The following is an 18,175-nucleotide window of genomic DNA, read 5'->3' as shown; positions in this document are numbered from 1 at the left end:
TTACTTAGTCATTATAAAACAGTTCCTTTCTTAAGGCCATTTTAATGGAAACTGCTTCCCAGGAGAAATTTGAGTCCAGTAAACCCACTGGCTATAGGTACTAACTCAGGGAGAGGTTTCAGTACACAGTGGTCATTGCAGGGGAAAGAAGAGCCTTAGGGCATGAGGCCAAAAGAAGTGATGGAAGGGAAGGTATGCAGAGACATAAGGGGAGGTAAGTGGGGAGGAGGAGGAGGGTTTGTACAGAACACTGAGACTGGATGACTGTTCAAATCTCTGGCCTCTCACAATAACCACATGGATCCAATACGTTTGTAAGGAGTTTTTACTGATAGTGTGGTTCTACAGATTGAGGAGTGTCAGCTCACAGCCTGTGTACCCGGCAGTGCTTTAACGTGTGGGACAGCATTTTCCTAATGTAGCCTGTTCTGCTGCTGGCCCTGGAAGTGATTTAGCCAGTGCCAGGCAGCAGGTCACAAGAGCTCGACCATATGGCAATTGCTGCTGTGACTGCAGCTTGTATGGACATACCTTAGCCAGCTTATTCTAGGCTAGGTAGTGCTAGCAGTGTACCCACAGGAACGTGGAGCTCCATGCAGGCTGCAGTCCATCTCCTAAAGCAATGCATTTATTTCAGGAGTTTGTGCTGGACCCTGTGCTAACCTAATGCAAGCCAGCTGCTTTAACATTCCTGAGATATGTCAGTACAATTCCTGTAAAGATGGCCTTATCTTGCTTGTATCTCAGTTCTTTTGTCTGTAAGTAGCCTTTTTGTCTTTCACAAGCATTTTGCACCGAGCAGAGGTTTGAAATACAGTTGATGGAAGATGCTTGAGAATTAAAATACTGGACATTGAAGTGCAAAAGTAATATTTGGAGACTTGTCCTGTCAAAGCTCAGTTGCCCCTCGTGCATGCTGCACTGCTGAACCTCTTCAGCACGGAAGCATCTACACCCCAGAGTTTCTGGAGGTTGGTGGAGGGCTCCAGCCCCGGCGGGCTGAAAGAACACATAGCTTTGCACCTCGACTGGGCTTTTGGCTTTCAGACTGCCTTCCATTATTAAACTTGCTGTTAAGGTTGCTTCCTGGAGTCCAGAAATATAAATGTTCCTCCTTTTCCTTGATACGCAGAGGAGTTTCTTTGCAAAATATGTAATCTCCCAAGTAGGTCCCAGTGCCTGCTGCAGGGCGGTACCGGATTGTGCAGGGAAAGCTGTCAGCTGAGAAAGAGTTAATCACAGGCGCAAGCACGGGCTCTACTCCTCCCTCCTCTTTCTCTCCTTCCTCTGCTCCCTCCCTCTCTCTCTCTCTCTTTTAAGTCTTGACCACAGAGTGAGGGAGGCGGGGGTTGGGCACGGAGTTTGGCTCCTGCCGCTGCAAAACTTTTCCCCGGCGCTCGGAGTGCGGGCGCCGCGGGGCAGCGCCGGGGCAGGCGCGGGGGCCGCCCGGGCACGGAGCGCTCTCCGCGCCGCTCACCCGGGGATGAAACCTCCCGGCTCTCCCGGGGACTGACTTCTTTCCTCTCTTTGTGTTTACTGAAACTCCTCCCCGTGGCGTCAGGTTTTCCTGAAGGAAGCTCTTGAGCAGAAGCTGGAGAAGGATCGGGAAGAGGAGTTGAGGAAAGCAGCTATAGTCATCCGGGCCCACGTCTTGGGCTACATGGCAAGGTCAGTGCTGGGGGCTGCCCCACCATCCCTGTGCTTGCGTGCCTGGGTTGCCCTGACCCCCTGCTTTGCTCTCTAGTCCCCTAGCATCCATCCCGTCTTCCCCTCCTGTATTCTAAGGGAGAGGTGCAGGATGTGCCCTCTCTGCCAGCACTAGCTCTGCTGAAACCTTCCTGCACCTTTGGCACCTCTTTACATTCTGTGCACGCTTACACCCTCCCTCAACGCTGCTCAGCAAGCTCCTCGGGGACCTCTGTACACATTGCTTGCCTCTGATGACACCTTTTCCTTGCCTTCAGGGCTCTCCTGGCTGGGCCCCACCTACTCTTTGGGTCCTCTCCTTTTCCTTGTGCCTGTCAACTCTGTTTTCTGCTCCCCCTGCAAATTGCTTCTTCCACACTTGCAGCTCTGCCTTTGCTCACCCTCTTTCCTCGCCCTGCCTGTTTGCCTCGTGATCTCCCTCTCCTTTTAATTAACTCTTCAGAATTGGTTTTTGGCCAGCTCTGCAACAGTAATCTCCTCTTGCCGCTCCCTTTTGCACCTGACCAGAGAAGGTTTTGGAGAACAAGCTAGAGACAAACCGCCCCTCCTCTGCCCCTCGAAGTCAGTGTAACAGCTGACTCCTTAATGGCTGTGGCATGCACACTTAATCCCAGCAAGATGCTCTTTCCTGGCTGGTCTCTGCTCCAGGCACCTGTCAGTCAGGGGTGTGAGGAGGTGAAATCCCTGGCCAGCAGAGCTGTTTTCAGCAGGCACTCTTTCTTACAGCTCTAGTTGCACCAGGTAGCTCATTTTGCATTGGGAAATGTGTGCAAGCGTTGTACCCTGCCTTGCCAATGTGGAATATCAGCAGAATACACATTTGATCTCTGGACCTTTTATTCATTTATTTATTTCCCTCTAGGAAGACAAATGAGCTAGCTCTGTTGTTTGTACATGAGACTGCAAATTCTTTGTGTCAGGGCCTCTGCTCTGTTTTACTCTGTGTCTAGCATTTGGAGAGAAGGGTAGGGATTAGCACAGGAAAATTGATTTTCTGGGAAACATCACTGCAGTCATACTGGATTACTGCTTTTCTGAGTTCCTGGTAAGGAGGCTGCTGCCCTGCAGGGCTGTGATAGAAGGCTGTGTGGCAGCAGTGTTCCTCCTGGTTAGAAATCTTGTGGTCCTTCAGCCTCCACAGATCTGAATTCCTTGTCCCACATGTTGCCCTTCTGAGTCTCATCTTTAAGAACAAACTGTGCTTCTGCAGCCAGAGTGGAAATCTCATAAGCGTCTGGAGGTAACTGGACTTTGCAGGGGAGAAGAGCAGGGAGTGTGAACAAAGGTTTTCCAGTCCTCTTCTCTAATTCTTTCTGTGAAGAGTTTCCAGTTGCACTGCATCTGTGTTGAAAATAAGTCCAGCAGGCAGGAGTTCATCTGGGCAAGTGCTGAATGGTCTGGGCAGAGATCAGGAGTACCAGTGAGTGCTGCCTTAAGCTTGATACCATTTCTGTTAGTTTTGCAAGTATAAGTGTATTTAAATTCATTTGGTCTCATGCAAAGTAGATTGGCAAAAGAAGGATTCTACTGGTTTCTCCCCCTTTGTGAACTTGTTCTGTGAGCCTGGAGAACCAGGTTTTCTTTGCTCACGTACCCTGCAGCCTAGTGTCTCTGACTGGTAACTAAAATGTAACATAAGGAAATCGAGCCAATTGAAATGACCCTATTTTTATGTAACTACTCTGTGGAGCTCTGAGATGCAGGTAGGTAACGGCTTCACCAGCCAAAATACACATAATGCAGGATCCATGTACAAATTGGGCTGTGTCCCTGGCTTTTGCAGGACTATATTGATTAGGGGAAGAATACAGTAACAAATTGCTCTAAAGCACTATGTTCTCTAGTCCTTGGAGGCATAACTGCCAGTTACAGATCATTAACAGAATAATTAACTAAATTTCAAATACAGCGTTGGAGCCTTGCAGCCACCCCGTGTTCTCTTGTGTGATACATGGTCAGGATGTCTCCCAAGCTCTCGGCATGGGCCACCGGTCGAATTTCTTTGGCCACTGCAAGAGAGTGAATGGAAGGCTGAACAAGGGGAATGAAGTTCACAGCCTGTGTGTAGCAGTTCCAGCTGAAGGGCGTCTGCAAGCTTGGCTGTGGTCATGAGGAATGAGGGGGCACTTCAGCCTGGCAGATTAGCAGGCAGAGCTGGCTTGTAGCTGGGCAGGGCTTGGCACATGTTGCGCTTGAGAGAGTTTCTGGCAGATGCATTTTGTAAAAGTCAGAGCACCCTTTTTGATGCACTTATATCTGCCTTGGCAAAGAGTGCACGTGCAGCTGTTCACACCCCATGTGCAGGACACAGGGAGGACACAGCGAGCAGGAGCGAGGGGACTGCAGCTCAGGAGCAATTAATCTAAAACCTCCTACTTCTTATCACCTCTTCCCTTTGACTTAATACTTACAAAAAAGAGTGTGACCTCTGCACACTACTGCTATTAGCATCCCTCTCCTGATTTTCTTGACTGGGCTGATGTGTCTGATGTGCAGGGAGGTGGCAAACTGTCAGCATGGGTCCCTGTTGTGATTTGAAGGGAATTTGATAGCCAGGACAGGGATTTTGAGATATGTTTTCCTCAGGGTGTTGGAGAAGGTCCGTGGGAAGGATATGTGAGAATACTGTGATATTTCCAGTGTGCTTTCTAGGATTATAAGACCTCACAGGATTACTGTGGCCTGTTGGCCTAAGATCCTGTGTAGCAACCCCATAGAATTTCCCTCTACAATTTCTGATTTGGATTAAAGAAGGGTTTGATTTGAATAGTGCCAATGATTTTCTCTACGACAAGTTATTAAGGTGTCGAAATATATTAAATTACTGTAAAAAATGCCCACTTATTTTCAGCCTTAGTAGTTGTCGGCTTCAAATTGGTTAAATCTTGTTGTGTCTCCTGTTAGAAAAATAGAAATGCCACCCAGAAATGTGGTACTTTGCCTGGTATCAAACCTTTCCTTAGCCTTTTCTATTTCTTAAGACAAGTTATTCTCATTCTATAAGGCTGAATTTCTGGTTCCAGTCCTGCTTCCTCAGAAATCACTTGAGGGTCTAACATTGTTCTTGGAATGGGGGTGCTAATACAGAATAAAAGGATAAAAGCAACAGTGTAGTAGTATTTTTTTCTGTAGCATTGTGATGAGAGTTTGCCTTCACTCGATGATCATTGGCCTAAAATTCCGTTTTTGACTTGCTGGTTCCCAGCATAGTTGGAGATCAGGTGTGTTCAGCCTTTGATTCTTCAATACAAGACCTTATGGTTGGCTCTTTTGGGTTGTTTAATGTTTGCTTGGATCTGGCTTACAAATTGATCCAGATTACTGTGTGCTAATAACTTTTGTGATTTGCTCGGTTTGTACAAACTTCTACCAGGAACTTTTTTTAGGTCCTTGATAAAAATTGTAATGCAGAGAAATAGGGAATTATGATTCTTGTGTTTTGGGGCCCTATCATCCCTATCATGTTTTAGAGTGCTGCAAAGTTGATTTTCAGATCATTTGATGATCCTTGTGAGTCCCTTCTAACTCAGGATATTCTATGATTCTTGTTTAAGCAAAATGTTGTGCAATAGAAGTATTTGTTTATGTGAACCTATTAAAATGTTACATTCAACAGTCAATATTGTAGTATCAATGTATAAATATAAACAATATAAACAAACAATATAAAATTAATGTGACCAGTTCTTTTTTTGCACCCTTTTTGCTTTTCCTGGAGTGATTTGTGTTTACCCACTTAGAAGATGGGGCAATATGGGATTTTGTTTTCATATAGTCAGGTCATTTGTATTTTATTACAATAAATTTGGTTTTATTATACTAAATCCACAGTGAATTATTATGTTAATTGCACAGCGAATGTGTGTATGTGCAATGCAAGGAGACTTTGGGTCAGAGGACCTTCCCTTTTCATGTGCCAAATAACCTGTCCCTCATCCTCTGAGAGTCTTCACAAAAATAGGTGCCCACTGAAGCAAACGAGTGGTAGATGTAAGAGGGACAGCAGTGAGGCAAATATGATTTACAGGCAGTGGCAGTAGAGGAACAGAAATTGTGTCATTTCCAAACAGTTTTCTTCCCCAAATAATTTTTCTGTGGATGTGGTGAGTGGATAAGGGCATGAGAAGCGCAGAGCATGTATGACTTCGTGGCGCATTAAGTGTCTGCTTCTGTTTTTAGGAAGAAGTATCAGAAGGTGCTAGCCAGTGTCGTTATAATCCAAAAGAACTACCGAGCGTACTTCTGGAAGAAGAGCCTGCTGCGACTGAAGGCCTCTGCGGTCACCTTGCAGAAGCACTGGCGCGGCCGCCTGGCCCGCAGCCTCTACCAGCACCTGCTGCAGCAGGAACTCAGGCGGAAGCAGGAAGCGGAGGAGAGAAGGAGGCTAGAGGAGGAAGAACAGATCAGAAGAGAGGAAGAGGAAAGACAATGGCAAGAAGAGGAGGAGCGTAGGAGGAAACAGGAAGAGGAAGAGGTGAAGGAAAGGTACAGGATGGTATCTTACACTCATAGTTCCCTGGCTCTAAAGCTGCTGAAGTGTCAAAGCCAGTCTTGGGCACCGGCGTGGTGGTAACACTGGGATAGCAGTTGCGTGAGACAGTGTCCCAGTGCCAGCAGGCAGAATTGTGGTGGCCTGCAGCCAGCATAGAATAGAAAAGCAGCATGGAAAAGGAGTGTCCTGCTTCCTTTAGGAAAGCTAAATCTGGTGTATTTTTACTTCTGTTTAGTGTTTTTTTTCTTTGAAGTGTACATACAGGAGGCAGATTCACTGATTGGGCAGAGATGCGTAATTCTCTTGTTGCCTTTGCAGCAGTGAAGGAAGTTTTATGCAGTCTTCCAAAATCTGAAGGGATTAGCAGTGTGAGAAGGTACCAGTATTGTAAGTCTTGGTGTAACAGGATCAGAGGGCAAGTTGTACAGCATACCCATGCTACTGCAGTTGCTACACTCAAGAGCATACACATGCTATTTCTCATCAGGGATATGGATATATCAAGAGATCAGGAAAGGTAAAGGAAAAGCTAATGTGACAAAAAGAGGCAATCTGTGGGCAGTGACAGTACACCTAATGAGAATCCTGCACCTCACGCATCATTTACTGTTCAGTATGTGGTTACCTACCTCCTATCTATCCTACTATCCAAACTGGATGTGTCCCTTGATAATATTTTTTTTAGGAAGCATAAAACTTTAACTACAAGATTATGATATAAATTTCAAAAAATAATCATGTGATACTTTGTTTTTCCTGACTAGTTGTCTACATTTCTTCTAAGCTTTTGTTACTTACTTGTCCCAAAGTTGGATCTTATCAGATTGTGTGGCAAGCATCAGAAAATTCTACAGTTAGAGGCATGCTGCAAGGAAAAGAGATAGCCTGCAGTTCCTGTGGAGACAGTAGGGTATCCACTGGGATAAGACATGGAGTTAATGATACCAGCGATGGTCAAGGAATTAGTTGAAAAACATTGAAGGCTCCATTTTTGTTCAATTTTCAACAGTATTCTCATCAGCAACACGAAGCTGGGCAAGTTCAGAATGTCAGTAAGTAGTTTGCAGGTATCAAATGCTACAGATGCTCTCTCAGGTCTGATGTCCTTATTGTCCTAGGTAGAGCTTGTCTGTACCTGGGTAGGGTGTGGCCTCACCTTGAGTACTGTGTGCAGTTTGGGGCACCACAGTATAAAAAAGACCTTAAGCCATCATAGAGCAACCAAAGGAGGCCACCCTTGCTCAGGAGTCTGGAGGAGAAGCTGTATGAGGAGCAGCTGAGGTCACTTGGTCTGTTCAGCCTGGAGGAGACAAGGAGACCTCACTGCAGTCTTCAGCATCCTCGTAAGGGGAAGCAGATAAGCAGGTACAGATCTCTTCACTCTTGTGACAGTGACAGCACTCAGGGAAATGGCATGAAGCTGAGTTGGGGGAGGTTTATTTTGGATATCAGGAGGAAGTTTTTCAGCCAGAGGGTGGTTGATCACTGTAACAGGCTTCCCAGGGAAGTGGTCATAGCACCAAGCCTGTCTGAGTTCAAGAAGCGTTTAGACAATGCTCTCAGGCACATGGTGTGATTCTTGGGGTGTCCTTTGCAGGGCCAGGAGTTGGACTCAGTGATCTTGATCAGTCCCTTCCAGCTCAGCATATTGTATGATTCTGTGATGAAAGAAGAACCTATCTAGCTTATTGATTATAGTGTTTTTACCCTTTAGTTCCCAGCCCATGAAAGATGTGTTCATCCCAGCATCATAGGATCCAAGGTGTCAATGTTTCTAGAAATCGGGTGAACTCCTCATTTTGCTTTCATTTTCTAATTAATGTCAAAAGGCATCAGAGTGAGTAACCAAAAAGGTACTAGCAGACCAACTTGGCTAAATCCTGAACTTCCATTTAACCTAAAAATGAGGTAGAAGTCCACAGAAATTGCAGATCAGCTAATCTACTGGGAACAAGCAAAAAAAGCCCAACGCACATGTAGAGACAAAATCAGAAGGACTTAAATGCAGCTTGAGATAGAATGAACTAAAAGTTGGCATGCAGTTATTGTGCATACACTGCTTGCAAAGGGGAGACATGGAGTAATTTGGTTTACAGTTAACAGGAACAAAAAAAATTGTGGAGATAGCTGAGGTATTTGATGCTATTTTTATCTTCTCCAAAAGCTTAACTGTTGAAAAATAAATACAATTAACAAACATGTGCCACAATTCACAACATGACTTGGAAATAAAAGGTTAGAAAATGCTCAGATAAGTCAAATTTTTACAAAGAAGGAATTGGGACTTGGTGAAAATAATGTTTGGGTACTCTGAGAACTAGCTAAAGCAGTTCAGAACAGTAGCCGTTCTCTTTGTCCTCCTATGTGGGTAGCAACAGACATTTCCATAAAAATGGAAAATTCCAAACATTTTAAAATTGTAAAAGGAAGAATGGGAGAATTGTGGACCAGTCAGGCTAACCTCAATTTCAGGAAGATAGGGAAACAAATAATCAAACAGTCGTAAATGCTTGATAAAGGAGTCAAGAGCCAGTGTGGATTTCTGAAGAACAAACAGCATTAAAGTTGCCTGTTTCCTTCTGTGGTACCTTATGGCATGCCTTGTGGACAGGGAGAAACCATAGAGGGTAGGTAACTTGACTTTGGTAGATAGAGGTTAGATAAGGGCTTTGATATTATTGCAATATTTTAAGACACTGAAAGGAATGTGTTTTGGAAAAAAAGTACATGAAGCAAGATTAGGATTTGTATTTTTACTACATTGTATTATTGCATTTTAATTAATGAACAGTAGTAGCTTTTTGTTATTTAGGAGAGAACACTTGAGTGGAATTCATCCATGATCTGTGCTGGATGTGGTACTTGTTTTCTTAAGAATTTGGATGAGAAAATACAAATATCCTTATTAAATTAGCAGATAAAACCATCTGCTGAGTGGCTGTAGGTATATAGCTAACCAGGATTACAATTCAGGTAATTTTGGCAAGTTAAAGAAAGGATCTAGAGAAGAGGTTAACCTTCAGTACAGACATATACAGGTCTACAGTTAGGAATAATTAAATACACAGGAAGAAGAGGAGGAATACTTACTTCAACATCAGCAAGAAGGTCTGGAGACTAAATTGAGTATGTCACCGGTGTCATGCTGTGTGAGAGGAGAAAGCAAATGCTGTATATGAATTGGATTCTTTCTGTGAGATGTGGAGGTGATTCTTCTGTATCACTTGGGACTGGTAAGGCTTCAGTTGAAGTACTGTCCCTGGTTTTGGATATCACATTTCAGGAAGATCAGTTGGAGATGACTAGAAAGCAGCATGAAATATCAGAGGTTTAAAATATGTGAGGAACATTTGCAGGAATTAGTATGTAGATTGTAGGTGGTGTTCCTAATTTGTTTTAAAATAGTTGTGCTTCCTGAGCCCTGTTATCCTTTAAGGCAGTTGTTTAACTCACGATGACTGTTGAGGATCCTTCAGTAGAGTTGGAGCCCTCTGGATCTCACTTAAGTCAGTTTTGATTTAGAAATGTTTCCTGGAGTTTTTTCAGTGAGCAGGCTCAAGACTGAGAGCTTTAAGGACTTTGTGACTTGCAGCTGCAGTTTAAAATTTGGCTGGGAAAAACTGCAAGGCCTGGGAAATAAATATCACTGCCCTACTGTTCTCCCTGGGGTTGAATTATAGATCTGAAAGTTACCACTGCCAGGTGGTAACTTTCTTCCATCCAGACACATCCTATTCGTGCTCCCTAAGCATGACCCTGGCATTTGTCTGTCTGTTAGTTCAGTTGCATGTAATGTACTCACTCTGGAGAAAATGGCCACAGTGGCAGCTTTCCCTTGGAGTACAACCTTTTTGATTTGGGTGGAGATGCAACACCGTGGGATGGGTTTTTTCCCTCTACTCATGTTTACTATGAAACCCTGACTCTTACAATCTTCATTAGTAAACTAGGTTTTGCATGTCACTGAGAAGTTGTGCAAGCTGGGGCTTTAATACAGTAAAAACAAAACACGAGTTCAGTGCTGATACTGCAAAAATTCTGTTATGTTTTAAAAATCAAACAGTTTCCTCATATCTGTCAATTACACACTTACAATCTCAATATTCAAAGACTTTTAGTACTTCAGAAGATTCTGTTTACATTTATCATGGATCTCATTTGTCTTCCTGTCACTGTTTCCAATGTCCTTCCTAGTGTGTTCCAACTAATCCAATTTCCTAATTGATCTGAAAGTTAAGTGCGTGGGGAAAATCTGTTGTATCCACAAAGGTCATGCCAACCACAGAGAATTGGATTTTTCCTAAATTGCAAAAGCTTTTAAATCAGTCTTACAGCAGGTACCTCATTTTAACCTTTTCCATGGAGGGATGATGTGTCCATGTAATTCTGAAAGCCTCATGCAGGATAACTGGGTCTGTCTCTGACTGTCATGTCTTCTTTTTTGTCAGAGAAAAGGAGCAACTGAATGCACTACTCCAGGTGGCCCAGGTAAGTTTGTTACTCCTTTCACTTGTGTTCTCCTGAGTATCTGTGAAGGGTCCTTTGTTGCCTACACTTTGCCTGGAGCCAATACTGTTATTGCAGCAATACTACTTTAAAAATGGGCTTTATTTACTTGAAACCCGCAAGTGTTTGGCTTTGGAAGAGGTGCATAGAGTTAATAAGGTAGGGCTTTTCTCAAGGGTCATGTTGCAAAGGTTCTGTTTGAAAATTTCTATATTGAACATGAAGCATCCTTTTTTATATCTACTGCTTGAGCTTATTAGATGACCTTGTAATGTGTTACAGTGTGACACAGTCTGGTTTGCTGGATTGTGCCTGTAACAGCCAAAATGACAGTGCAACCTGCTGCTGCCATGGCTAAAATAAACTCCTCACTATTGATCTCATTGTTGGTACTTGACATGTGAAAGAGCAGACCACTACTCCGAGGTGTGTGAAAATAGCTGTGTATTCTTTTCTCAAACCACTTGTTTCCCAGTTTCTATTTGTTTAGGAGAGATGACAGAGTATAGAAATGCATTCATCCACAAGTAAGAGTCAAGTAGAGAATAAGCAACAAGGTAACTAAAGAAAACTGGCCAATTGACTGCATTGCCATAGTCCTATCAGGAAGTACAAGAAATCCTTTCGGAATTTATTTTTGCTTTTTTTTGTGTGTATGTTTTGTCTTATGTGTGTATGATTTCAGCAGCCTCTGTGGTGGGGAGTGATGGCTTTATCTTATAGCTAAACATCATTGAAAGTTACCACTGTCTTCTAATTATTGTGTATCTGCTAGAAATTTCCTGTTACTTCAGCGTGAAGAATAGAATAAAGACTGAGTCCTCAGCAGCCAGGCATCATTCATCCAGTGATGCTAAAGAATGCCAAGGAATTCTAGGTGGAGTTTTGGTGGGGTGGGGTTGGAGTGGATACAGTCCTGCTTCATTGCAAATATCCCTTCCAGCCCTAGATTCTGATGGTCAGACCCCTAAATCAGGAATCAGTGAGATTTCCAGATCTTTTAATGAATTTCTGGGAAATCTTCATCTCCTAAACAGTCTATGCATGTATGTATTCATATATAGTTGCTTTGTCCTATATGTGGGTATGTGTGTGAGTTAGTTCAGAAAGAGAGAACAGACTTTCAAACTGCTTTTATCCAAATTGCAGTGTACAAAGGGCTCTAAGATGAGCAGCAGACAGAGAGAGGCTCTTCTAAAATTTCTCTGATCCCAGTGAGCTTCTCTGTATGATTCAGAAAGGAAATAGACTGCTGGGAAAAAAGGAGGTACCTGAAGATCCAGTAGTTATACCTTTAGCTTTTACACCATGAATGATTTGCAGGATGCTTGGAGTCATCTTTTTGCAGGTGGTAAGTATAAGACAAGCACAGGAGACAGGAAGAATGAAAGGTCCAGGCAAGGAACACATATAAGTTGAAGAAACTGCTTTAACACTGTTATAAATTCTTTAAGGTGGAAACAGTAAAGACTGAAGAGGTGGAGATTCCCCTGCAAGAAGAAGAGAGACGTCAAATGGAGGAGATCTTAAGATTGGAGAAGGAGATTGAGAAGTTGCAGCAACAGAAAGAAGATCACATGTCTGTCATCTGTGAAGACGCCAGGAATGAAATAAATCGGCAGCGAGAAGAAGAGATCCAGAGGCTGGAAAAAGAGGCATCAAGGGTTGCCCAGGAGTTCTTGGAGCTGCTGGATTTTGGCAATCTGGATGAAAGTGTGCAGAACTTAGAGCGCTCACTTTCTAGTGAGGGGACACTCAACATTGACTGCAGCTTGGTGGCACCACTGGCTGAAGAAGAAGTGGATGAGGGTTTTCATGCTGATGACGAGGGACGACCACCTTCCAGTTTGGTGGTCTTGAATCAGCATGGCACAAGAAACAACGATAACTACTCAAAGGAAGTTGCTGACACAAGCCTTTCACTTGTCCAGAGGGAAGTGGGAGAGGTTGTCCCTGCTCTCAAACAACCTGTGGAAAGAACCACTAGCCCCAAGGAGCAGAGAGCCTTATCTGACCCAGCAGAAAGCATTTACAGCACTGTCTCAGATAGGCAGAGGAGTAACAGTGGAGACGCAGGAGAGCCAATTTACACTTCTCCCACAGATGTAGAGTCTGACTATGACCATGAGGAGTTTGATGGCTATGGAGATGCAGTTAATGCCTCAGCTGAGCCCCTGAACGGTGAGGAGGGTCTGAGGCACTCCCACGGTACCAGCCTAGACTCCAACCGTGGCAGCCTGGACTCGGTGAGAATCCCTTCCTTCCCCTTTCTGGACATTATTGTGAATTTGTTGATATTTATAACATCCTTGCCTTCTTACTGTATGCATGCTTGTTCTGTATATTGTTACTAATATATAACTCGTATCTTACATCAATCATCAGCTGGAAAAAAAGGGAAGAGTCATAGGCTAAAGGCCAGAAGGCTTGTGATTGTCTGGTATCTCCTGGTGCACAAGCTAGCACACATGTACCTATTTTAGATTGTTTGCATCACCATATGTTAATATAATATTCTTTAGAAAGAATGAAAGCAGACAGTCCTGTAGGTCTATATTCTACCTTAGAGAGATTTCACAGAAGGGGCCTAAGCTTCCAGTAGGCAGTGATAAGGTTGTGGTTTGTCTCCATCACAAAAACTTCCCTTGTTCTAGTTCTATTCACAGTCAAGAGTTTATTCTCAGCTGCTGTGTACAACTTAAACTATTCTAAGGCTAGAAGAAATTACTGTGCTCATCCAGGCTGGGTCCCAGTGCACATAACCAAGACAGGGTAGTGAAGCTGTGCTATTAGCCTTGCACTTGAAGCATCTCATCTTAGACCCCACAGTGACTCTGGACTTCCTGAGTGCCCTCAGGCTAACTGCTCAATAATGCAATGATAAATCCCCTTGCAGAACAGGATGTCAGATAAGGCCACATAAGATTTTGACGAGTTCAGGTGTGAAGCAATGACAGCCACAAAAATAATTCCGATAAATGATGTCCCCAAGAAGAGATACTTGAACTACAAAATATCTTTTTGAAAATGATTGATTGATTTTTGGGGTTTTTTAGAATTCAATTTACTTCCTTCGGTATGCTTTTGCAATGACAGATTGTGACCTTTCTTAAAAAGTGGTGTGATTTTTCCTGTTTGCATTTCCCTAATGTCAGCTGCCAGCCATCAGAATTTTTTATGATGTGATCTACTTGAGTAAAGGTACCTTCTCTGTGGGCAGGTACTCACAGATCACTGTCAGGTAATCTTCAAGCCATGAATCATTCTGTCACAGCCTAGGCTGGTTTCTACCATTCTTCTTAAAATGTAAATAGAAGTGAAGGGTTTTATTGAGTTCATCAGTGAGTAAGGCTCATGAAGAATCCGGTTGATATTTTGTCATAGCGTGAGCCATAGGAAGAGAAAACCACAGCTGAGTGGACTCCCATCAGTAGCTGCTGATCTGAGAATACCTGATTTTTGAAACTTAATGGTAAGGGAGAGAGAGAATGAATGAGTGGAATAGGGATGAGGAAAAAGAGGAGCACAGAGGGGTCACAGGGAGACAACAGAAGGGAAAACGAAAATAAGCAACATGCATTTGAGGAAGGAAGAGGTCTGAGGAGCAACCTTCATTAGTATTAAATTAATAAAGCCAATCAAAGGAAGCTGTATTTAAGGTAAAGGAAATGATAGAGCAGTTTAGGATTTCATAATGTGAAGTACTTTCTTATGACTGAGGGCCATTATCTAGTTGGAGAACAGAGATGACTAAATTCAGTACTATTATTTCATTAATTCACATCTGTGTTTTTAGGGTTCAGTTATCCTGGACTGTGCTTTTTTTCATAATGAACCCAAAAGAAGTAATTTCCTTGCTGGGGTTAAATCAAGTGTTCCATCTTGTCTGGTGGTGTGGCCTTTCTGCCAGAAAAATCAGAAAACTTCTCCAAAATGAAAAATTCTCTTAATCCCATTAAATTAGATTTTGCAAGATGGGTTCTACCTTGAAACAGGAGGCTTTGTTACTGCAGGTAGCTGGAGTTTTCTAACCGTGTCCACTGCTCTCTTTTCAGTTATGAAAATTCCATGCTCTTGCTTTAGGCATTAATGGATAAGCTGTCAAGCCTCTAGTTTTACCGTATTGCGTTTTGCAAAGGGACTGTGTGTAGTTTTGCACCTTCTGTATATGTGACTTCTTTAACCTTGTTAATTTCCTCCAGTCCTCCTGTGACCAGGAGAACCCAAGTAGCCTGTATTTCTTCTTTTTCTTTTAGTTTCTGGAGAGCGAAGAAGAAGTGGATGTTTACATCGATACAGATGAAGAGTTTTGTAATGGACGAGTCACTATCTTCAATGGCTCAGGACCACCCTATTTTCACAGTTATCTCTACATGAAAGGTAAGTCTATTTATTTTACCAAAATCACGGATGGATGGAATCCAAGAAACCTACTTTCCCCTTCTGTTTCTCCAGAATCGTCATCCTTATTTGCTCTTAGTTCTCAGTTAACTCTCCTGTTCTTTAATTTCTTTTACTTAAAACAACAAATAAAACGAAGAGCTAGGAGGTGAGTGTCAGGGATATCTTTGCCACTGAGACCTAATTGTGCCCATGTGATATGGGCTTAAATGACTCATTCTGAGCTACAAAACTGAAGACAGTACAAAAATCTTTGAGTAGTCCATATATTGCTGTGTCTTGTGTTTGTTTCACTAGTTTGTTCTGGTTTTTTTCTCTGTCTAAATTAAGCATAACCATGTTTCTCTCTTCAGCTGCCTTGTTTCATGTAGGAACAGACGTGGCAACTGGTTGTGCCCAAGAAGCAGGATCAGAATGAAGACATGGCCCTTGTTGCATGTCTGATGAAATTTTTGCTCCCTTGCTTTGCAGGAGGTCTCATGAACCCATGGAGGCGGCGCTGGTGTGTTCTGAAGAATGAGGCCTTCATGTGGTTCCGTACCAAACAAGAGGCACTGAAGTCAGGCTGGCTCTACAAAAAAGGTGGAGGCATGTCAACGCTTTCCCGACGCAACTGGAAACGCCGTTGGTTTGTGCTTCGAGAATCCAAACTGATGTACTTTGAGAATGATAGTGAGGAAAAGCTGAAGGGGACAATTGATATCAGAAGGGCAAAGTGAGTGAAAAAATAATCTTACTGATCCCTAATACTCACTCTCTAAATGAAGTGTCCAGTGCTGCCAGTTCATTGGCCAGTGTACCTCTCACAGGGCTTGGAGAATCAGAAACAAAGGAGGGAAAGACAATTACAGCTTCTAGTTTTACTCTGGAGGGAGTCTGCAATTACTTGATAGTTCTTTTCGCAGTCTTGCATTTCATAATCCAGCAGGAGCTCTTTCCAAGCCATGGATGGAGCCAGACCAGGAGGGGCTAATTAAGTACATACCCCATGCATTCTCTCCTACCCAGACTCCATCTGTTTTCTGGCTTCTTCAGGCGTTTCACAGAGGTAGTATGAAGCTCACAGCATGATTTGAATTTGGCAGCATGTACCGTGCCTTTTCCTGAGTCCTGAATGCTCTTTCTGCTGCCATAGTTAATTCCTCAGCTTATGCTGTAAGAAAGGACAAAGTAGTCACCTATTACCATTATGTGGACTGTAAAGTGTCAAAAAGTGTGGCACACCCAACTTTGTAAACAGACCTCTCTATATCAACCTCCCTGTTATCTCTTCTTTCATCTAGTCTGCTGATGTCTTGAAGAAAATCCATGTAACACCTTAAGCTTTGGTTTTTAACTGTACAAATTTTTGTAAACATATTAGTGTGTATTGGAGGAGTTTTCTGTCAGAATTACAAGCTGTCTGAACCAGTTATTTCCTTTCTGTATGGTGAAGGGTATCATGTGAAAGAATCAAGTAGAGGGAATTTCAGCCTGTCAAAGGTTTTCAGTTTTGGCTCTTGTGCTTCCTTGTGTTTTCCAGAGAGATTGTGGACATTCATGAAAAGGAGAATGCTCTGGACATTGTGACAGAAGACAGAGTTTATCACATTGTTGCAGAGTCACCAGAAGATGCCAGGTATAAGAAGGAATTTTGTTAGATTTATTCATTCAGTGCAGGTCTGACCCAGCTACTCACGGGAGAGCCTGAGAAACAATCTCTTCCCTTTTGCTGGGGAAAAGGGGGGATTTTTTCCAGAGTGTTGTTTCATGCTTCCTGGGAGCACTTAACTTTGGGGAATTCCCGTTGCAGCTCCCAAGATGGTGGTTCAGCCTATTAGTCACAGGACTACCACCTTCTCATGTGGCTGTGAGCATGCTGAATTGAAGGGTTACTTCAGGAGACACACAAACCTTAATATAAACTGGGACATCTAATAGCTGATTTATTTATTAAATGGAATCTTGAATCAAACAAAAAGTCTATTCATGTTGTCTGTAAATGATTGCGAGAGCAGCTGGGTTTCATCCAGGAGACAGAGAAAAGGCTGCAGCTTATCAGAGTCTGTAGTGTCATCTGATAAAATCTTCCCAGTGCAAAGCAAACAAGTGACTCACGTCCTTCCTTCTTGGCTTCTTGGCCAGACAGTGGGAATCAGTTGTTTAAGGGCAGGTTGGACAACCTGTTCTGGCTATGCAAAGCCAAGTTAAGAGGTTACTGTCCCTAGCTGCTCATGTCTTTCCACTTTTACCACTTTTACCAAGGCTTCTGCTCTCTTAGCCCAGACAGTGTAACTGTTTCTCCGATCTGCTGATTCTGTGAAGTTATTTAGGGTCTGTTATTATTTCGTTTGGTGTAGGGAGAGGAAGGGAGAAGGTGTGTAGACACAGTTTAACAGAAATGGACTAAAGATCAGCACATGAACAAGAAATACATGAATTCAGGGGGCAGTAGCTGAAGGTAACTTCTTAACCGAGAACTTCCACAACTGCAATGCCCTAAGGTAACACTGCAGAATTGTTAGGACAAGTGTAAAGAAAGCGTGGCCTCTGTCTATGTTCTCAGTCTCTGTTCTGAGGGAGAAGAAAGCAGTAACATTTGCACTAGCAAGGGGCAGATTAGCAGATGTAGTAGAGTATCCAGTTTGAGAATCCTCCATGAAGTATAGATGTTTGCTGATCTCGCTGGAAGCTGCAGATAAGAATCTACTTGTTCTGCAACAGTGATTAGCCTCCAGATAGGTCTGTAGTGAGAAGCCCTTTCACAGACAAAAAACTTAACTCCAAATTCACTTATAAACAAACCCATGATTAATTGCCAGCCATATGACTTTCAAGTTTATTAGCAGATCAGAGAGAGACTAGTGAAAAAGGCTCCCAGACATCTCTAGGACTCTAGTCCAGGAAGATTCCCAACTAACTGTGTTTTTACAACTGCTGTATGCTCTTCTCAGTCTGCTGACATGGGCTCCCTCTAAGGCCACTGCTTATTTACAGTTCCTTGAATAACAAGTAGAAAACTGGATTTTGCTGGAGCAGCTGTCAGTGGGTTGAAGAACGTGCACAGAATTTTCATGGATAAATAAGGCG

At 43.1% G+C, this 18,175-nt stretch overlaps 1 protein-coding gene across 3 annotated transcripts in view; it reads left to right on the top strand.

Annotated features, from left to right (window-relative positions):
• The window catches only part of LOC126652911 (unconventional myosin-X-like), a 91,118-nt gene that overhangs the window by 54,622 nt on the left and 18,321 nt on the right, over positions 1 to 18,175 (top strand). For all 3 annotated transcript variants that reach the window (XM_050340136.1, XM_050340137.1, XM_050340138.1), the window contains 7 exons: positions 1,562 to 1,668; positions 5,887 to 6,192; positions 10,648 to 10,687; positions 12,160 to 12,951; positions 14,962 to 15,085; positions 15,578 to 15,821; positions 16,629 to 16,724. In XM_050340136.1, coding sequence (XP_050196093.1) covers positions 1,562 to 1,668; positions 5,887 to 6,192; positions 10,648 to 10,687; positions 12,160 to 12,951; positions 14,962 to 15,085; positions 15,578 to 15,821; positions 16,629 to 16,724 — 1,709 coding nt within the window. The remainder of the gene's footprint in view (positions 1 to 1,561; positions 1,669 to 5,886; positions 6,193 to 10,647; positions 10,688 to 12,159; positions 12,952 to 14,961; positions 15,086 to 15,577; positions 15,822 to 16,628; positions 16,725 to 18,175) is intronic.

This window comes from Myiozetetes cayanensis, unplaced genomic scaffold, assembly GCF_022539395.1.
Source record: "Myiozetetes cayanensis isolate MyiCay16 unplaced genomic scaffold, myiCay2020 scf9, whole genome shotgun sequence".
In the NCBI taxonomy this organism is placed as follows: Eukaryota; Metazoa; Chordata; class Aves; order Passeriformes; family Tyrannidae; genus Myiozetetes; species Myiozetetes cayanensis.
The sequence above is the reverse complement of the archived record's forward strand: the minus strand, read 5'-3'. Positions and strand labels throughout refer to the sequence as shown.